This window comes from Stegastes partitus, unplaced genomic scaffold (genome assembly GCF_000690725.1).
Source record: "Stegastes partitus isolate 25-593 unplaced genomic scaffold, Stegastes_partitus-1.0.2 Scaffold409, whole genome shotgun sequence".
NCBI classification, from domain to species: domain Eukaryota; kingdom Metazoa; phylum Chordata; class Actinopteri; family Pomacentridae; genus Stegastes; species Stegastes partitus.
The window spans coordinates 122,020-144,683 of record NW_007578140.1 but is presented as its reverse complement, the minus strand read 5'-3'; the positions used below and the strand labels follow the sequence as shown (position 1 = coordinate 144,683).

The window sequence follows — 22,664 nt, the reverse complement described above, 5'->3', positions numbered from 1 at the left end:
ATGATAGTCCCTGCTGCTGTAGTCAAGTCACATCCTGCAAATGTCGGTATATACAAGAATAGGGTTATTACTGGTTGGTACTGTGCAAAGATTTTAGTTGTCTTGGTTGTTTGATTTCTTATCCATCACATAACACCATTGTGAGACGATTTATTCAGCAGTACAACAACCCCAAACACACAGCCAGACTCACAAAGAGCTATCTTCAGCAACAAGATGAACAAGTAGTCCTGCACCAGATGGTATTGCACGCCCACCATCCCCCCACTTCCTCCAGAGTCCAGATCTCAACAACACGCAGTCGGTCTGGGATTAAATAAGGAGACAGAATCCCCTAAAAGAGCCTGAATGCGTAGAGGAGCTGTGGAGGTTCTCCAGAGATGTTTAGAACAACCTGCCTGCAGAAAGAAAAGTGCTGCTTCAAAGGCAGAGGGTGGTCATAGCAAATGTTGTTTTGATTGTTTTTATGATTTCAGTACTTGTGTGAAGTGAATTTATGAAGTAAAATATACCATTGTATATAGATAATATCCAAACATTATGTTTTAGAGGGGCTGCAAGGTGGCGCAGTTGGTTAGCACTGTTGCCTCGCAGCAAAAAGGTCGCTGGTTCACGTCCCGGTGGAGTTTGCATGTTCTCCCCGTGCAGCGTGGGTTCTCTCCGGGTTCTCTGGCTTCCTTCCACACAGTCCAAGAACATGTTGAGGTTTATTGGTGATTCTAAATTGTCCGTAGGTGTGAATGTGAGTGTGCTTGGTTGTCTGTCTCTAAGTGTAGCCCTGTGATAGACTGGTGACCTGTCCAGGGTGTCCCCTGCCTTCACCCTAAGTCAGCTGGGATAGGCTCCAGCCCCCCCGTGACCCGAGTGAGGATTAAGCGGTGTATAGATAGTGGATGTTTTAGAGTGTGGGTACCATGGATATCTCTGCCAAATTCTATGATAACCTATTGTTGTGAAATACTTCTGTTTGGGCCAAAGAGAAACCCCAAGATGCAAGGTGACACAACAACAACATGAAACATCTAAATCGATCTAGTTCCTGTAAAAAACACTAAATCAGCCTGAGTGATACCCACATATCTCTACTTAACATACTTAATAATGCAACATGATACGTGCAGTGTTGGAGTCCTATCTGTCAATATGCTATTCTTCTGTGGCGGGATGAGACACAGAATTGGAATATGAAGGTCAGCCAGGTCGGACCAGCCTTTCTGTTTTGAACCAGTGTTGTTATCTGCTACAGCGCCGACAGATAAAAGCCTAACCGCGAGCCAACAAAGGTGTAAGCCGCACACAGGCCAAAGAATCGCTACAAACCAGACGCTGTGTTTTTGGCTGGTTGCGTTTCAGGGCACCATTCCTAATCGGAACCAAAATAACTCCCAAAAGCATGTATAAAGAAATTCTTGGTGTTGCTTTTCAGGGAATAATGCTGTGTGACATATTGAGACCCCCGTGCCTTTAATGTGTGTTCTGAGACCTTCAGGTGAGGCTAAGCCATGAAAAATCCAAGACAAGTTGACAGTGGAAGTCTGCGCCCGTGCGCATTTGAAGTTGCGATGGTGCTCAGTGGCTGTGTGCATTTGTGTGTGTGTAATCGTTCTCGAGCGGTGGTTGTGTGTGTGCAGGCCAGTGAATTTAGGCACATATGGGTGCATGTTAGCTGACAGTACAAACGTTAATTATGCTTCCTGGCTACCCTTTGGCTGTGCTTTCAGGGCCTGTAGCACCCTGTGTCTGTTCACCGTAAAAAAAAAAAAGGCATTATGTCATAAATGTGTGGCCCCATTGCACTCTATTTTATTTTATTGTGTTAATATTTAATACCCAACACAACCCTGACATATCGTCACCTTTCAGTTGATGTGAGCATCAGTAATATCAGCACTGTGTTAATGGAATTATTCGAAAGCTGCGTCGGTCACAGTGGACGGGCAATGCTCAACGTTTTTGCAGAATTTAGAACTTCTGACTGTCTTTGCGCATATACAAATCAAAGCACTTCTAAACTCAGTAACAGGTCTTTAAATTATGAATTATGAAGGTATGGATAATTGAGAATCTCCTTGCCGCAAGCATTTGTTTTTTCAGCTGGCATGCTTGCCGTCAGAGTTAACATCTGGCAGTAGACACAGCTTACAACTTATACTGAAATGGAACTTACAGCTGAAACCAGAAGTTTACATACGCTGTATAAAAAGACATATCACCTTTTTTTTTTCTCACTGTCTGACATTAAATCAGACTAAACGTTTCCTGTTTTAGGTCAGTTAGGATTACCATAATTATTTCTATTTGATAAATGCCAGAATAATGAGAGAGAGAGTTTTTTTTTGAGAATTGTTTTACTGCTTTCTTTAAAATCGGAAGTTTACATACACTAAGATTACTATGCCTTCAAACTGTTTGGGAAAGCCCAGATGATGATGTCATGGCTTTGGAAGCTTTTGATAGGTTAATTGACAACATTTGAGTTAATTGAATGCAAACCTGTGGATGTATTTTAAGACACACCTCAAACACACTGCTTCCTTTTGTGACAACATGGAACAATCTATAGAAACCTGCCAAGATATCAGGAAGAGAACTGTGCACTTCTACAAGTCTGGTTCATCCTTGGGTACAATTTCCAGATGCCTGAAGGTTCCACATTCATCTGTTCAAACAATTATACGTAAGTGCAAACACCATGGGAATGTCCAGCCATCATAGCGCTCAGGAAGGAGACGGGTTCTGTGTCCCAGAGATGAAGTGTTTTGGTGTGAAATGTTGAAATCAGCCCCAGAACAAAAGCAAAAGACCTTGTGAAGATGCTGCTGAAGCTGGTAAGAGAGAGTCATTATCCACAGTGAAACCAGTCCTGTACCGACATGGGCTGGAAGGCAGAGAGGAAGAAGACATTACTCCAAAAGCAACATAATAAAAAAGCAGATTACAGTTTGCAAATAGACACAGGGACAAAGAAATTATTTTGGTAATCCTAACTGACCTAAAACAGGAAAGGTTTGGTGTCTTTTAATGTCAGATAGTGAGAAAGAAGGTTATATGTCTTTTTATACAGCGTAAGAAAACTTCTGGTTTCAACTGTTTTTAGTGTCATCTGGCAGTGAGACTGCAGATTGCAGTTGGGTGCATTTCCCTCAGCCCACTGTCGTCAAGCATGTAGGGAAACCTATGATGTTTGCCACTGTAACCTAAAATAAAAAACGCAGAATGCCATCTGTAGAGCCAGGGTTTGTCCATTACATGGCAGCTTCTGCAGAAGAAGACTTGTGTAGATACAAAAGGCTCATTCTACGCTAATGAAAACACAACAATTTGCTGTTACAGGCGATTTAACGTAAATGAAAACATACTTAATAATACTATGTTCCATTTCTGCTAATACATCACCTTAAATGAGATAAAATAAATTGGATAATTGGGACTTTTTCCTGTCATTTTTCAGGCAGAATTGCAGCCATTTTGACCTTAGTTTCAGCTTCTCAAATGTGAACTACTTTCTTCTGTCGTATATGATAGTTAGCTGGTTCTCTTTGGCTTTTGGAGAAGTGGTTGCATGAAACAAAGAATCTTTAAGATGCCACCAGGGTACGGGAAACTATTATGTGGACCATTTCTGGAGTCATCAGATGAATCAATAGCTGCAGCTCCAGATGGAATAAGCTTTCCACAGACATCTTGCAGTCTTATGCTCAAAGCTGTGACACCACCGAAGTATAGTTGGCCTAAATGTTTAGAGAAAATGATCTGAGAGACTATAATTTGTGTATATGTTTATTAGGAGAGCTGTGATAAAATGGAGAAGGAAGTCACCACAGATCAGCCTGTTTTGTGGGTTAAGTTTGAGTGAATTTGCTGCTGCCCCAACAGAAATAGCGTGTTAAGATTTGCCACAGATGTGGAAGGAGTGACTCAGTTGTCCTGACCCTCTAGTCAGTGTCACCTAGTCTGAACTGTTTTGATGTTCCATCTGAGTAAGGAAGCCTGTTTTCAGCCTTTTTTGTTTTTTTTTTTGTTGTTGTTAGAATCCTGTCAAGTCCAGCCCCACATATTGTTCTCTTTGAAGAGATTTGGCACTCTGTTCTCCACTTTGGAGTATTCTTGACTTTATGTGTGTATATGAAGTGTTTTCCAAAAAATTAAATGTAGTTTCCACATGGTTTTCATATGTTGTACAGTAAAGAGCAGAAGTTGGTCTTAAAAGGTAAACTACTTGTTGTAAAATGTTGCACATTGAAAGAAACTACTTAAAAGACTTCTGATATGCCAAAACATTCTGATCACACCTCTTAAATATGCGGTTGGGTGCTGCCAGAACAACTCCAAACCGACCAAAGCATGGACTCAGATCTGAAGGTGCCCTGTGGTATCTGGCACCAAGACGCTAGCAGCAGATCCTTTAAGTCCTGGAAGTTAGAGCTGCAGCAGATCAGACTTGTTCCAGCACCTCCCCCAACACCAGGAAACCAGTTCATGGTTTGTTCCTCCTCAGACCATTGTTGGTCAGTACTCAACTGTGCAGTCTGGGAGCCCCTCGAAAGCCTTCATGTTTTAGAGGCATTCCAATCCAGCCATCTGGACTCATAACACGTTGCTCAGATGTTCTGGTCATTTCACCTTCCCTGTTTTTGAAACTCATTTGCCATCTAAACTCTGTCAGATTTAGTCGTTACGAGATAATCAATCAACAGTATTTTGTTTCGCCTGTAAGTGGTTAGAATGTTTTGGCACAAGGACTCTGATAATAGTGAGAGGTGGCTGTCCGCATTTATAAAAATCCAAAATGACATCTTTGTATTGTTTATGCTGCTTGACCAACAGTGCGAAACGCAAAGATACTCAGTTTGCTATTGCGTAAGAGAAAACCCAGCAGCATATCTTCACAGCGGATGAGCAGGCGTTTTTTTTGCTTGAAAAATAACTTCAACCGTTATTCAATTACCAACACAGTTTGCTGATTAGTTTCTATGTATCAGGGATTCTGTTCTAATTGGATTAAGAGCTTCAGCAGTACAATATATCTTCTACTTTTCACCACCACATTAGGCACCAAATCAAGTTTGTCCACTTGAATATGGTTCATCATCATCAACCTGCCAAACTTCATTTAATAAGTGCTCATTTATATTTCCGCGGGGCACATTTTCCCATTTTAGTGCCAAAAACAACAGATAAATAACTTCATGAAGAATGGTCATTGTCTGTCTACAAAGCACTGTAATCACCTTATCGACAGGCTCCACATCTGTGTGTCTCAATCCTCCACCTAATGATGCAGTCACCAGGTGTAGGGTGAGCAACACACACGCAAAAAGAAACTTTGACTTTGAAACCGAAGCCTTACATCAGTTTTCTTCTGGTTTCAAAGTCTCTCAGTTGTAACTGGTAAAGAGAATGATTAAAGGTTTGGTGCCAAAATAAATACTCCTTGCTGCTGCTTGACTTGGCCCATACTTGCATCAGCAGATGCTGGATTTCAGGACCAAGATTTGAGCTTCATTCTCTGATAAACACAGGATTTGTTAAAAAAAAAAAAAAAAAAAAAATCACCAAAGAGGTACTTTTATTTATTTTCAGTAAAAGCATTAACATCAAAATAAGGTTAATCGGAACCAATACAATGTCTGTATGTTTTTTTTTATATATATAAAATGATAACACCACATTTGTTAAATTTTTGTGATTGTCTAAAATATCATCCATTTCATTTTCCTTCATGACGGAATAGAAAATAAGAGCCATTGCCAAAATAGCAATGAAATTCTAAAGAAAAAATGTAATTAAAATTGCTGCGAATCCCTTTCTAAATCATATTTCCCCCTCTCTGTAGGAATCAGAGCTACGGCTATATATCTAGACTGATTATTTTCATTAAATATTTACTACGGCGCTTCAGAGACACGTAGGCAGAGTTGGCACGTTCAGGAAAACAGGTTGTGCAGTTAAGTGTTTACTAAACTTAAAACAAAAAGTGTTATAACAAGGGTGGGTGGGGAGGCCTGAACGCAGCATGAAAAGGAAATATCCCAGTAAAGGATCCAATAACAGGGAGAAAAAAAAGCAGCAAACTGACCAATATCTAACTTAGAATTCAGTTAAATATCAAGTGCGGTTCGTTTCATATTTGAGCCTGAGACTTTATGTGATGCCTGTCAGCTACAGCTTCATTCAGGTCTGATGGGATTTCCATTGTAGTTCAGTTAAATGCATCACAAAGGCTGTCAGTGTTTGTAGTGTGGATCAGTCAGAGAATGTCTCCCTAGTTTGTTAGTTAGAATTAAGACAAAAACAACTGTGGTAAGAAGACACCCCAGAGCAGGTATTTTGTTTTTTTTTTTTAATGAAATTGAGTAAATGCAACAAAGGAACCCACTTTCTTCCAAATGTTATTGTGCGTTTTATTTCCTGAGCCTAAAAAATAGGAAAAAATAAACATTTAATTTGACGTACAGTACTTGTAAAGTCTCAGCTTTATAAACTCGGTAAATGATTTGTTAGGACTTGTTCAATTCTCAGACTTCATTCTCCTGACTGAGGATGTGAAAATGAAGCTAATAATGAAGCCTACAAAGCAGAGGAAGGCTAGAAAACAGATGTCAAGGTGCTCCTAGGTGTCAGTTTCCACTGTCTGGACTGTCCTCAAGAAATGGCAGCTAAGGGGAACTGCGGAAGTCAAGGCAAGATCTGATAGACCAAGAAAACTGCAAAGGCAAAGCGAAATCTGCTCTGCAAAGTACCTGCAGGGAGGTTTTAGCTGACGCAGGAGTGGTGGGACACCGTTCCACTGTGCTGCGTTGCTTGCAAAAACAGGATCTACATGGAAGAGTCATCAGAAGGAAGCCTTTACGTGCAAAGTCATCGCTAAAGTCAACAGCAGCAAAATGCAAAGAAACATCTGTATAAACCATTTTGAAAACGGATGGAGTTTAAACTACAATCACCAAAAAGTATGTTTGGAGAAGAAGAAAAAAAAAATAAAGTAGCAGGATTCGATGAAAACAACACCGAGCCACTGACACGGGAAAGATAGAAGGAAGGATGGCTTCCACTAAATATCAGCTAATACATGACGCGAACGTCACGCAGTCAGTCACAGCGAAACTGAAAAGAGACTTTATTCTCCAACGAGACAAACATCCAAAGCATACCTCAAAGTCCACCGTGACCTACTTAAAGAAGCACGAGCTGAAGCTTTTGGAGTGGCCCTCACAGTTCCCTGAGTTGAAGATCTGTGGGAAGATCTTATACATGCTGTGTGTGCAAGACCGCCAAAAACATATCTGAGAACTTGAAGTGATGTGCAGGCAGAAGTGGGTAAAAAGAAAAAAAAAAATCCTGGAATAAAACAGACTCTTAGCTGGCTACAAAAAAAAAAAGAAAATGTTTGCAAGCTGTCAAAGGAAGGTTACTTTGTAGAGAGCTCAAACTTTGGCGTACACCTGCAAATAGAATGGAAATGTGAGAGAACTACATCAGCTAATGTTTTGTTACGTCCTCCCGTACGAATTGATAAGGAGGCGACGGATTAGTTAGAAAGGATTAGATTAGTTTTGTACATGGGTTTTTAGTTGTAATATGACATTATATCATGGGATTAATATCACTATGCACCAAAAAATATCATTTTCAATCAGGCCTTACTGTGACTCTATCAAATGTGTTTTTTCCCGAAATGTGCAAATGTAATTGTGCCGAAACGATAAACCAACGACTTGATTGACACGAGATCTGATCAGACGAAACAAACATCTCGCAAAATCTGTCAATCGTGTTCCTCTTTGACATTTTGAAGACCCCACAATTGTTATAGAAATCCACACTTTAATCAAAACAGCCCTAATTCAATGTACCTGTAGCTGGATCACAGTAGAAAAAAGAAAAACTTCCTCTGCTGCCACCTTTCTAAACGCGACTCATTTTCGCGGTTTCATCGATTTCTACACAATTTCTATGCATGATTCTGTAAGCGCTTTAAAAACTAGTTCCTACGTATCAGCAGACTTGTCATATAAAAGTTGCGCGCTTCATCGCTGGATTCACTCTTTTTGACAAAATGTATTATAGTTTTAATATCCCTGAATGGATCCTTCTGTTGCAGCTCCCTGTCACCGGTTGGCATATTTCATGACGGTGCTTAAAAGTGGAATAATGTGTCCAGAAGACAGGTGCATAGACTGCTGTGAGGGAAATGTTGAGGTGGGGATTACTGGGGGAGGAAAAAAAAAAAGATGCTGTTTTTGGCATGCCAGTGAAAACTCCTCCATCACACAACCTGAATATTAGTTATTTACACAGCGAGCCAGCATGCAGAAGCTTCTGGTTATGAACCTATTTGTTTTGTAGTGGTGTGCAGCAGACGCCTCATCTCTCGAGGCTGCGATAAATTGATGATAAAGTAATTACAGCGAGAAGCTTTGCATCCCATGTAAACAAATCTCAGTCGCACCAATCGTCTACCAGCAAAGGGTGCCGCAATCTGCTGCGGATCCAATATTTGAGTTTGAAGCCAGGTTTCGTCAGAAGTTCGGGCCAAGCTCTGCTGTTTTTGGATCTTTCGCGGGTTCTAACACATGTTGCTGTTGAGCGGAGATAGTGGCAGCTTGGCGTGGCTTTCTGATCAATAAATATAATCATCAGTGTTTTGGAGTTTGTGGCGTATTCTCGGTGTGTGTGTTTGGTTGCTTTAAATTGGTGTTGCTTTAGATTGTTCAATGCTGTAATCTTTGCACCATATAGCTCCGTAGACATCTGTATAAAGTAGGAGGACATGAACTGTACTCCATAGAAGTGCTGCTTTGAGTCTTTGGTAATTTTCTGCCACCACCTTCATCACTGTTGCAGCGGATTATGCAGTGTGCTGTTTGGCTGCGAGAAACCACCAAGCAGAGCTGGTGCGTCGAGGCTCTCCAGGGCTGCTGACATCAGAGGATGGGAGTAGCCATCTTGCTCTTCAGCTCTCTATCTCCTGTTTGTTCGAGAGGCCAAATTCTCACTGGTCCTGTGACGCAACACTTCTCTCTGCTCCTCTGCAGACACAATGAGATCTTTCTCTAGCGTCTCTTCCTCTCCTTCTGGGCAAACCTGGTGAACCTGCGGGCCGCAGAGATCACAATTTGATGTATTATGCGGTTAGATATGCAATTCTCTCTTCTCTTTCTTGAAACTAAAAATGTATCGATTTCTCTCTGATGTTGTCATCTCATCTCTGCAACAAAAAAAAGAAAATCAATTCCCATGATCCGGGCTACCTTGCCGCCGTATTTTTCCTTTAAAAAGCAGGCTGTCGTTTCCAATCAATGGGTCATTAATTATTGAAGCTGCAGGTTGACAAGATGCACATCCTGCCTTGTTTGCCAGATGAATTATCGGTACAGCCAGGATGCTCGCCATATAATAATGTAACGCATCCGTGGACGTTTCTCTTCCAGACAGCATGAGATGGTTGCAGTAACCAACAGTTAAGGACAAAACCTCTGTACTCCTAATCAGCTTAATGCTGGCTTATTCAAAGGCCCTCTTTCAGACAGAGCAGCTGCTGTCAGCCAGTTTGAGTAGAGGGTGTGACTGCTGGCAAAGCTCGCCGATGCAGAGAGACCGGTTGGTGATTAACAAATGTCAGTAGACTTTGGAATCTGGGGAGCCCAGTCTGATGGCTTTGTCCTCTGTTGCTTACCACTGAAGGTCTTCCAGGTGGCTTCGTCATGCTCCCTCTCTGCCTCTCTTCTCCTCCCACCCTTTCCCTTTCCTTCAGGCCTGCTCTCCCCTTTCGCTTCTCTCTGCTCCTTTCTCCTCTTCTCCTCAGGGCTCAGGGTTGCAGAGCTCTGAGATAAAGAAGTTCAGACATGCCTCACATTTTTAGACCCCCTCGTGGAGCATAGTTGGCAGCTCCGGCAACATGCATTTGCTGTATTTTTCTCCACAAAGCGATGGTGCATGCCACTCGCTCTGACCTATCCTTTCTTTCCTTGGAAAGGGGCTTCTAGCCTTTCTCGGTAAATCTCTTGATGTGAGAGATAATGTCCCTGAGAAATGAAAGGACTAGGCAAAGTCAGGCTGGCGAGAGTGTGAGATGTTTTCTGCTGAGCTGTGTGGGCAGAGGGCTTGGGTACACTACTGTACATCTGGCAGATAGATTTCTGTCAGCAGCTCTCCAGCGACAGGCAGCCTGCCTTTGAGGAAGAGGATCAGATCTGTGGGTCCATGTTGTGTGCTGGCTGAACACCTAAGCGCACATAGTCAGCTCCTAAAATGGCTGCCCTTGAAGCTCGGCTCAGAGGAGGATCTGAGCAGCTCAGTCGCTGTCTGTTAGAGCCCCAGCTGACTAGATGAAAGCAGTTACACAATCTCACCCATTAACTTGGTGTGGCGCAGGGACTGACCGGCTGAAAAGACACAGCCAACTCTAAGGCAGATGGTGGTTGTGTGGGAGGTTTTTTTTTTCTTCTTCTCCTTCTTCTTCTTCTTCTTCTCCGGGCATTCCTCTCCCCTCCTTCTCCGAAAGGATTCTCTTGATATCCATGTCAAGGAACCTGGCATTAGGAGGCAACTTTGTTCCAAACAGCAGCGAACTGCCAAGAGAGCAGGGTGGGGCCACGTGGTGAGGCTGTAACCTGACCCTGAACAACAATGGATCCCCTGGTTGCTCAGGGACATACTGGCAGTTTGGCTGGCTCACATGGAGCTCTTCACTGGCTGCCTCGCTGGGTGTGGGAAGCAGGGTGGGATTCCCAACTGTCTCTGGCCGGATCTCGCTTGCAATTTTCACCAAGAGTGAGAGCAGTGCGTTGAAGCTGATAGCTGTATTAAACCTAGATGTCACTGATATCTCTGTTCAAATCTTAAAAACTAGATGTAGGTATGTTCATTGTTGTCTCTAGTGGATTGAAGCTGGACTGGAACCGTATCTTCTTCACTTCAACTCTTTAATTTGAGTTTTATCTGAAACATTAAAACTATCAACCGAAGTTTTAACTTGTTAAACAGCAATTTTAGAGCAATTTTGCCGATAATTTGTACAAAAGCACTTCCTGTCATTTTCTAACTGTATATTAAATATAGAACAATGGTTTTAGTTTTAAATCAACATAATGTTTTAGTAAGTCTGGGTCATTTCAGGATCAGTGCTGCTGTCCTCGGTTGAACCTGCTTGCTGGAGCCAGAGCTGAAAGCATTGTACTGCACCACCTTAGCATTGTATACGTTACTAAACTGGTGACAACCGATTTAAACGATGCTGTCTTTGTAATTCCACAAATTCTTCTTCCTTCTCAGAGCCTGAAGCCTACGTTACCATCAATCACTGAGAGTTCAGTTGAGATGTAGGTGTGTTAGGCAGCTGATCCAGTCTTGACTCTAAAGAGCAGGGTGACACCCCAAATGTTTTCCATTTTCAAGCTTGTATTCCTCAACTCCAACCAACATTTCCTCAATTTCCTCAGTTTATCAGATTTTGTGTAGCTCACTATGGAGACACAAAAGGCTTTTAACCCAACTTGTTTCATCGGATGTATTGGGAACAACTGGGCGCCGAAGATAAGCATTTCTTTTCTTGTGTTATTTTTTATGAGGAAGTAAACTAATTCTCTGGCTTTTCAGCGAGAATATACGCATGGGTGACAAATAAAAGGAAAAAAATAGAACCCTTGACCCTTAGAGTGAGGGGATCTGGTGGCTCTGTTATGCTGTGGGGGGCAGTTTGCTGGCGTGATTTGAGCCTACTTCAAGGTTCTAAGTTATTCCTGAGCGATCACCTTTATCTTTTGATGGAACTTTCCTATCCTGATGGAGGTGGACTCTTCCAGAAGGACTATGCCCCCATTCATAGCATGTGAGCTGCGGCCTTCATGGTTATCAGATCCCAAACCAGGAGACTACCATCATCAGTACGCCAAATGAGGAAACACCCTGCGAGATAATGGTGTTCAATCCCTGCAATAAAATACAGATCATCGGAAGAATTCTGATTTATTTTGTTTGTTCAGGGCTGATATGCTGGGTTGTGTTTTTTTAATGAGACTTACTTTGGTGAGATATATAAAAGATTTCTATGCACTGAGACAGTGGGCAATGTGTGCAGCTGTACATTATGATTTGTCATATAGCCATCCAGGTTGAAGTGCCTTCTAAGTCCATATAGGCCGGGTGCCAGAAAAGTGCAGGACTCTCAAATAAACAATCGATCAATCAATGCAGAATGAATGCCAAGGGTTATTGAAGCTGTTCTGGAGGCACTTGGTGGTGACACATTGTTGTTTTTTCTTTGTCCTATAGTTTGTCACCTGTCTGTTCTGTAAGCACAACTGATTGTTAGTCACACTGTAGGCATTAATCACAGTGTTGACTTTTTTTTCATTAGGAATAATGGATCAGCAACGGGTCACGCTGGTAGTGTATACCATTAATCTTCTCTGAATGCATGCAAAAATATTTTTGACTTTGCCTAATAGCATATGCAAATGAATTGGCCTACTTGTTATATAGAAATAGTTCTCAGAAAAATAACTCTCAGCTTTCAGGAAAGTTTGGAGAGTGCTCAACAATGTGTCGACGAGTTGCATTTAATGTGATGCAGTAGAAAGCTGTCCACCTGGCATGTTGGAAACATAAAGTCCAACATAATAGCGAAAAGCGTCGGGACTGACACGATTACACTCTCGCGCCGTGCGATACAGGCAACAGTGTCGCAAATGCACAAAGTAACATGGCTGCTGCATCTGCCCTCGTCGCTTGTAACAGATACGAACATAATTGGTATGCAGTGTACACAACGTGTGGGTGGCTGTTGGTGAGTTCATTTGTGTACATGTCACTGGTGTGTACACAACTTTCCAAGTGTTCATCTCATTGTTGTTTTAGTTGTGTTTTCTGAGTTCTCCGCCTTCGACTGACATTGATATGCAGTGTTGCCAAAAAAAAAAGAAAAACACCTTCCAATTCATCAAGGAAGTAGTGAGGAGGGCCACCTGTGCAGCCAGAACAGCTTTAATCCATCCCAAAATGGTAAAGATTAAAATATGTTCAGACCTGGAAGGTGTCCATCATGTTTGAGAAACCAACATTACACTTAATCTGCAGTTTAGGGGAGTGTAATCGTCCTGAAAAATGGAGACAGCATGAGGGGCCGGTGTTTGTACCACAGGGTGCATCTGGGTCTGTAAAATACAGCTACACTGTTAGTTTTGGCTGTTATATATCTGCATAGAGATATGAGCAAACCTCATCCATAGCTGTACCACACATTTGATCTACATTTTTCAGGTTATGTGTTGCAGGAAAGTACTGGAGCCAGGATGGTGCAGATTCAGTTCCATAGTAATGTAAAATACTCCGTTAGGGGTCCATTTGTTACCTGGTTTCCTTTTAGTTGATGCACTTAGTTCATATCAAACAAGCTGTTGTGATGCACCTGCAGTTTGGAAACTGCTGTTTGATCTCAGTTGGTTCTGTTCAATCCCTGCAAACTCCAAATAGACATGAAAAATCAGCCTTACTTCAAACAATAATGTGCTGTTATTTATTTAATTCACTTAAAAAAATATTGTAATTGTGCAAAAGTTAAGTCGGTTTTTCCTCAGACACCACAGCTTGCAAACATTTGTGTTGCCAAATAAGAGTCTTTCTATTTTTGAATTAGGAATTTTTCTCCTGCTGTTCCCTGCAGATAGTTTGTGATATTTTAAGATCTACCCACTGATTTTCAATGATGTTCAGCTCAGGGGACTGTGAGGGTCATTCTAGGAGCTTCAGCTTGTGTTTCTTCAAGTAGCGCTTGGTGGATTTTTGTCCAGTCTCTATTCTTCCTTCTATCCGTACAGTGTTTCGTATGCCACTAAAGCAGAATATTTTTTGCCAGTTGGCAGTGTGTCGTTCTCATCAAATGCCACTCCTTTTATCTCCAAACATACCGTTGGTGATTGTGGCCGTAGAGCTCGATTTTAGCTTCATCTGTCCACAGTACTTGTATCCAAAACAAGTCTGGCTTATCCAGATGCTGCTTTGCAGACTTCAGACACTGACTTTGAGATGAGGTTGCAGGTATGGTTTCCGTCTGATAACTCTTCCAGTGTGGACCCTGTTTGTGCTTCAAGGCTGCACAGAGGAACAGTGCACCACCACTCCTGTGTCAGCTAAACCTCCCCGCTGGTCCTTTGAGGTTTTTTCGCTTTGCCTTTTTCTGCACAGCAAACATGCGGTTTTAATTGAAACTTCTCCTGGTTTTTAGATGTTGTCTTGACTTCTACTGTTCCCCTCAACTGTCATGTCTTAATGACATTTCAGACAGTGGAAAGTGGAAGCTCGAAGCGCTTTGGTATCTTTTTATAGCCCTTCGGTGCTTTGAAGGCATCATTGTGCAACATTTTTAGATCCTCAGTCAGTGGTACAGTGGAACCTATGGTAGTTGAGTGTTACTGTAAAGTTTGTGCAGTCAGAGAATCAGATCTGTTATCTTCAGCTATCATTCTTAATGATGCTTAAGGCTGTACAAGTTTTAAAGATCTGAGACGTTACAAGTAGAAAACTGCCCTTTTGCATGCAGCGCAGTTAAATTTTTTAGAAAATTTTAAGCTCATAAATTAGTATAACAACAGTGCATAAGGCTGTAAGCACAGTTTTATTGTTCCTTTGTATCTAAAACCATTTTAAATAAGTCTGTATTTAAAACTGAAGCCTTTTTAAAAAAAATTTGACCAAAATATCTCATACTGTGTCTCATATCTTTGATTTTCTTCCTCCATGTTCCTCAAAATGAACCCGTTCCCTGTAACTGATATATTTTGTTAAAAAATAAACATTTTTCTTCATTTTCTTCTTGATATTGTGTACAAAAGAAAGACTGACATTTTTTTTCTTATTTAATAGCTTCTGATTCCAGAGTCGCAGTAATAAACTGTGCCCTTTACCTGCCGATTCAATACCCAGTGTGGCCTACGAGTCCTATTTGCTGTTTTTATATAGTTTGGAGACAAAATGCCTCATGATTAGAAAGCTATGATGAAAGAGCTGTGAAACTATGGCCACAAAGTCAGCTCCCATTTTTTCTTTTTTTTCTTTTTGACCAAGTTCAAACTGCAGAGAAGCCTTAAAGACATAAAGCCTTCATTTCTTAGTTGATTCATTCAATCTTTTTTTTTCAGACCAGTTGATACAATCTGATAGAATAGTCTGCTCTAAATACTGAGCTGTGGAGCTGCTCTCCAGCTGTTGCTTATCCCAAGGTAATAAAAATGGGACAAATCAACCCGTAATCCCTCCTCAGTCCCTCCATTGTTCTTGGAATGATGCTAGGCTAAAAGATGGAACCTTCTTAGTATTCTGAGTAACACCAGCATCTGCTGAATTCTCCTCTGTGCTGTGTTTTGTCGGGCGTTCTGTCAGAGTTTATGGGCAGCTCCAGTCAGATTAGCGATAGAGCATATTTGTATATGAATTTTTGACACCTGATCCATGTGGCTTTGTCATAGGAATGAGGAGAGAGATTTGTTGGCAGTTTGCATAACAAAACCATTGTTTCCTCAATATTTTTTCCACAGGTTTTTCTAGCAGCGGCGCTCAGTAATTACAATTTGACATGGTTTGTTTTTTAAGGGATTTCAGTCACATATTGAATTTAGGTGTGAAGGGCTTCATTATTACAGTGACGTTATAATTGTGTCACTTCATTTAAATTTTGTTAACTTCTCCTATTATGTTGCCATGACATCCCTTTTCAGCACCCAAGTAATCATAAGAAATAAAATCAAATAGCAGTTGTTTTTTTTGTTTTTTTAATCCAAAATACGCTTTCCCCTGACAATGTGATAATTGCGACATTGTGCTGCTTCGCTTTTTAAGCAAATGTAAACTGAAGAGGTTCTTTAAAGCTAGCAAATTAGGCTCTGCAAATTAGGAGAATATCTTTTGAGCACATAATCATGAACATTTGAAAGTGTTCTAGTTTTTTTTTTTCTTTTGTCTTAGTTGTTATGTGGAAAAGGTGTGTCATCCATTCAGCACCTGATTATTCTTTGTTCACAGCAGGAATCACCATTGTTAATCATGTGAGATCATCACCAGGCTCATTTTTATGGAAGAGCATGTTCGGTGCACTGAAAATAGAAGCATTACAGGATGATATTAGTCCTGAACTCTTCAGCTGACTTCAGTTTATAAGCTTTTTAGTATCTCTGTATATACAATGAGTCTTTATGATGCAGAAAATGCCCCTTAACTTGCGCTATAAATGGATTTTAATCTGTGGCTCCTGTAGACGTTTTAAGATGATTCTCTTGAATTACTTCTACACTTAGATTTTTTTATCCTTCCTTGCGGTCCATGAAAAATGTGTTTGTCCTCATGATTTTCTCTTTTTTCTCTTTGCAGGTTTCCCTGATTTTCCAGGGAGTTCTCCCCCTTTGTAGTGATGGAGGTATTGCAGTGTGATGGCTGTGACTTCCGTGCCGAGTCATATGATGACTTGAAGACCCACATACAGGAAGTACACACTGTTTTCCTGCAGCCTGCAGATGCAGATGAGTCTGATTCTCTGAAAGACGAGGAGGAAGATGAGGAGGAAGAAGAGGAATTGCAGGATAAGGAGGACAAGGATTTTTCGCCTACTAAAGCTGGAATGAGTATGCCTACCACCTTCCTTCTTTGCCTGTTTTAAATAACTCTTCACAGTAGGATGATCCATGTGATGCGTTTTATTGAGTAGCATAAAAATATTTTGTGTTGTGCCTGATTTTATCAACAGAAACAATTCTAACAGCAAAATGTTGATGTTTTTCATATATTCCAGAACATCTCACGTCATGTTTTTTGTTTTTTTTTCTTTTCTTTGCAGGCCCCAACTCTACTGACAGTCCCAACCAAACATCACAAAAGCAGACGACTGAAACCCATCTGCCGTTTTACCAGTGCAAGTTCTGTGTCCGTTACTTCAGATCAAAGTCATTCTTAAAAAACCACACCAAAAAAGTGCATAATGTCATAGAGGATGATTCAGATACAAGCATCTCCTCACAGACAGCTAAGCAGCCCAGCTACACTGTTATAATGCACAATGACAATTCAAAAGTGTATTCCTGTCAGTATTGCACATACAAGTCTCCACGCAAAGCAAGGATAGTGAAACACCAACTCATGTATCATAACAAAGTTCCCTCAGATAGCGCTGAAGATCCTCCACCGTACGTCGATACTGGGGAGGAATCTGACTCGGCTAGGGGACTCATGAAGGGAACATTTGCCTGTGAATGGTGTGACTATCAGACTGACCAGAAGGACAGCTGGACTGATCACGTGGTGAAGGAACACAGTGACAAGGTCAAGATAGTTTCCTGCATTGCAGAGCTGGAAGGGGAGGCAAGTGCAAGCTCACCCAAACCAGATTCTCCCTCCTCCTCCTCCCATAGCCCAGCTAGATCAAAGGCGAGTTTTGTTGAGGGTTGTGGGAAGGAGGAGTCGGTTGGAAAAACACCAGAAAACACCTTGGAAAAGTCCGCTGCAGAGATCTCCTCCTTCCAGTATGCACAGATGAGTGCAGTAACACCCAACAGCACGGGTTCCTCCATTTTGTCTAAGAGGTTTGCATCATCTGACGTCCCCAACAGTGTCATACAGATGGATGCGAACTTACTCAATGAGGACGACTCAAGGAGCACCTTAGAGGATGACGACGATGAAGAGTTGGGCGACATAGATGATCCCAGCTATACCGGAACCCTGTCTGCAGATGCAAAGCAGTTATTGACGGATGAGGATAATAAATTACTGGAGACTAAAGGGATACCTTTTAGAAAATACATGAACCGGTTTCAGTGCCCCTTCTGCTCCTTCCTCACCATGCACAGGCGGAGTATCTCCCGCCACATTGAAAACATTCACCTTTCCGGCAAAACCACAGTGTATAAATGTGATGAATGTCCGTTTATTTGCACCAGCCCTCTGAAACTAGGCACGCACAAACAGAGCCACAACTCCTCAGATTTAGAGACCATGGACCTAACAAATGATAGTCCAGATCCTCAGAATGACGGTGTCGCAGAGCCAGTTAACGGGGGTAGTGTAAGTTCCAAAGTCAATGGGAAAAAGACAACCAGCACATCGAACGACCAGCAGAACCCTCATCGCTGCACGCTCTGCAGCTTCTCTACCACTACTCTGAAAGGTCTGAGGGTCCACCAGCAGCATAAGCATTCCTACTGTGATGACCTAGATCCCACTGTCTTTGAAGCCCAGCTGACTGACCAGCCAGATTCTGAAGTGGATGCCTCTCCAATCTTTCTACAAAAAACCCAGACCTCCATTTTAGGACTTACCTCCAAAAAGTCCTTAGTTACAGGGAAAAGAGCCAGGAAGTCCATCAATGACTTGCCTTTGGATTTGTCCTCAGTCAAAAAGAGGACTAGAATTGATGAAATTGCCAGTAACCTTCAAAGTAAGATAAGCCAAAGCCAACAGGACACCATCATAAATCTAGACGATATGGATGATGAAGACGCTGGAGAAAATCACGGCAGTGCTGACGAGGGTGGAAACCTCGACAACAAAAACCCTGTCTTTGCTTACACACAGCAGCTTCATGCGAGAGACTCACTGCTGTCTCATGATGTAGGCAGAATAGGGAAAAGAAAAAGCAACCCCAAGTCAAAGCCCAGAAGCATTCCTATATCACTGACTCTCTCTGACGACAGTGAAAACATCTCTGCTGATCCCAATGACGGTGTAGTCCAAGAGAGCATGGACTATTCAGAGGACCCTGGAACCACACGTTTCTACTGTAAACACTGTGATTACCACAACAAGTCAGCCCGTAGCGTCAGCACCCATTACCAGAGGATGCACCCTTACATCAAGTTCAGCTTTAAGTACATCCTGGACCCTGAAGACCAGAGTGCAGTCTTCCGCTGCTTAGAGTGTTATATTGAATACACAAATTACAATGATCTGCATCAACACTACATGGATCACCACCCTGAAGCAAGCAACGTGCTCAACTTCAACCAGCCGCATCTGTTGTACATGTGTCGCTTCTGTTCGTATACAAGCCCTAATGTGAGGAGCCTAATGCCCCATTACCAAAGAATGCATCCCACGGTGAAAATCAACAACGCCATGATTTTCTCAAGCTATATTGTTGAGCAGACCCACAAATCTGGTGAATCGCAAACTCTGAGGGAAATATTAAACTCTGGTCCCAAGAATTTTAACTCGGCTGCTTCGATGCCCAGGTCCTCCTCAAGCCCTGTCCTGAAAACTGTTTCCAAGTCCCCTGAAGCTAGCGCCGAGGCAGAACCTCTCAAAGAAGCTATGGGTGGTAACGTCGTTGTCTATGATTGTGATGTATGCTCCTTTGCTAGCCCGAACATGCACTCTGTTTTGGTCCATTACCAGAAGAAACACCCAGAGCAGAAGGCGTCTTACTTCCGTATTCAGAAAACCATGAAGGTCATCTCCGTAGATCAGTCGCAGCCTGCGGCCAACTCTTCATTCAGCCCCAGCATGTCTTCGACGCCAAAACAACACAGTGCAGCACTGTATGGATCAGATGACGAAATGTACTACTGTAAACATTGCGTGTACAGCAACAGATCCGTTGTTGGTGTGTTGGTCCATTATCAGAAACGACACCCAGAAGTGAAAGTGACGGCGAAATATATCAAACATGGTGCTCCTACCCCTGGTTTGATGAAATTAATGGATGAATTGCAAATCGCGACTCCCAAACAGTTTTTGAAGCAGTTTCAAAATAATGGTCACGACGGATCTAATAACTCGAGTCCTAAACCAGGAAGTGGTGAGAAAGGCGAGGATGAGCTGTTCTTTTGTCAGCACTGTGATTACGGCAACCGTACTGTAAAAGGAGTGCTTATTCACTACCAGAAGAAGCACCGTGAAACCAAGGCCAACGCTGACCTTGTACGTCGTCACACTGCAGTTGTCCGGAGTCAGCGTGAGCGTGCACAGATGGTTCAGTCAGGTAGCGTCTCTTCTGCCATGATACCAGCACCTCCAGACAATGAAAACGCAACACCTTTGCGTTCCCTTAAGTGCAGACACTGTTCCTACACATCCCCTTATGTCTATGCCCTAAAGAAACACCTGAAGAAAGAGCATCCCACTGTGAAAGCCACAGCCATGGCCATTTTACACTGGGCTTACCAGGATGGCATTCTGGAGGCTGGCTACCACTGCGAGTGGTGCATATATTCCCATGCTGAACCCCAGGGCTTGTTGCTCCATTACCAAAGACGTCACCCTGAACATAATGTTGATTACACATACATGGCCAGTAAGCTATGGGCTGGACCTGAAACCACCCAACATGGGGGCAATATGGAAACAAAACATTACAAATGTAGAGACTGTGCCTTTGAGGCCTGTTCAATATGGGACATCACCAGTCACTATCAGGCAGTCCACCCCTGGGCGATCAAAGGGGATGAATCTGTGCTTTTGGATATCATCAAAGGGAACGGCTCAGCTGAAAAGCTCCACCAGCAGGTTGCCAGTGAACATGTGGTTCTGAATTGTCAATCTGTTGAAGATGATGGAACACTGATCATTGCCACACCACCCCAAGAAAGCAATCCCCATCCTTCCCACCCACGCCTTTCCATCTGTAGTAATTCTTATCAGTGTACTGTATGTCTGTCCGAGTACAACAGTCTCCACGGCCTCCTCACTCACTATGGAAAGAAGCACCCAGGCATGAAAGTAAAAGCTGCAGATTTTGCACAAGAGGCAGACATCAACCCCAGTTCTGTGTATAAATGTCGTCACTGTCCGTACGTAAACTCCCGCATTCACGGAGTCCTAACTCACTATCAGAAAAGGCACCCACTGGTGAAAGTCACAGCAGAGGACTTTGCAGACGATATAGAGCAAATCTCCGAGTTACACGAAGGAGATGACAAGTTCAAAACTCAAAGACAGGGCTATGGCGCATACAGATGCAAAATGTGCCCGTACACACACGGAACTCTGGAGAAGCTGAAAATCCATTATGAGAAATATCACAATCAGTCTGCTTCTGATATGTTCACTCCCTCGCTTACAATTTTTTCTTCCGGTAAAGATACAGAGCCAGTAGCCGAATGCAGTGCCAGTAATATATCAAGCACAGCAAAACTCCAAGAGGTCAGCGAATTGGACCTTGCCCTCTCTCAGTTACCCATCAATAAGACAGAGAAACATGCTGTATTCAAGTGTCAGCTCTGCAAATACTTTTGCTCCACGAGGAAAGGCATCGCTCGCCACTACCGCATCAAGCACAACAATGTCCGTGCTCAGCCAGAGGGTAAAAACAATGTCTTCAAATGTGCTCTATGTTCATACACTAACCCTATTCGCAAAGGTCTGGCAGCACACTACCAGAAGCGTCACGATATCGACGCATATTATACCCATTGTCTGGCTGCTTCCAAGACTATGACTGAAAAGCCAACCAAAGTGATGGCTCCTCCGCCGTCAGAAGGGGACAGTTCAGAAATGAGTGAAGACTTGCGTTTGGCTGTGGAGAGACGAAGGTGTTCTCTTTGCGCCTTCCAGGCCTTCAGCAGGAAGAGCATTGTTTCACACTACATTAAACGCCACCCAGGTGTCTTCCCCAAGAAGCAACATTCTAGCAAGCTTGGTCGGTATTTTACTGTTATATATGCCAAAGAACCCGAGGAAACTGCTGTCAGTGCATTGGCAGAGGAAGACAAGGAAGTGCTGGAGGTTCCACTTGAACCCGAGCAGGACAGCGAGGTTGAATGGCTGCCATTCAAGTGTCTAAAATGCTTCCGGTTGTCCTTTAGCACAGGAGAGCTGCTCTCTATGCACTACAACGACCACCACAGCAATGACTTAAAGAGGGACTTTGTGGTATCGCCTGATCCTGGGGAGGAGGACTCTGAGTTGTACCAGTGTTCTCACTGTGAACTGAAGTTCCTTGGTCTCCCTATTCTGGCCAAACATCTGCTGAATCACAATGAGGAGTTTCAGAAGAGGGCCATGAGGCAGGAGAGAAGGAGGCAGCTTCTCAGCAAGCAGAGAGCAACAGACCTGCCTGAGACTAAACCCGAGAAGGTGAGCAAAGACCGTCTCCCTGAAAACATGAAAAACTAAAACTGTCAAAATAGAGAATCTCCTTGTGCAATTAATGTCGATTAGAACACGCTGTATCTGATGCCATTGTCACAACCCACTGCTATCTGCGATTCTGCAGGTGTTCTTTGACTTCTGGAGGTTGCAGGTTTCCATGGTTTTTAAAAACAAATGTGTGGGAAGCAGCTGAGCCTAACATGATTTTATAAGCCCACGTTCATGGATGTCATACCTATAGTAGTAATATCCTGCTAAAACTGAAGGGAGGAGACAATTAAAGAGAGATAATTATGTATTTCAATTTGCCCCTTCACTGTCTGTATGTATGTAATAGTGCACGATAATGAGATATGATAATTAGTTTCATAATAAGTTCATTAAAAATACCTTTGATCTAATTTGATGCATATTAGGGAAGAGTGACAGACTGTGCCTTCTAGGAGAAAAGAAAAGATTATCATGCTTTTCTGACTATGGCAAATACATCAGCTGGTGTTGACTAATAATAGGCATTAGTGACGCTAGTCAAATAAATTACATCATTAGTCCTTTAAGTGTTAAAACACATTTACAAATTGTGTCTTTAA

The 22,664-nt window shown here is 42.4% G+C and overlaps 1 protein-coding gene across 2 annotated transcripts in view; it reads left to right on the top strand.

The window, feature by feature from the left end:
* znf462 (zinc finger protein 462) overlaps nt 1-22,664 on the top strand; it is a 56,471-nt gene that overhangs the window by 10,347 nt on the left and 23,460 nt on the right. For both annotated transcript variants that reach the window (XM_008285560.1, XM_008285561.1), the window contains exons 2-3: nt 16,366-16,616; nt 16,829-22,059. In XM_008285560.1, coding sequence (XP_008283782.1) covers nt 16,406-16,616; nt 16,829-22,059 — 5,442 coding nt within the window. In that variant the 5' untranslated portion in view covers nt 16,366-16,405. The remainder of the gene's footprint in view (nt 1-16,365; nt 16,617-16,828; nt 22,060-22,664) is intronic.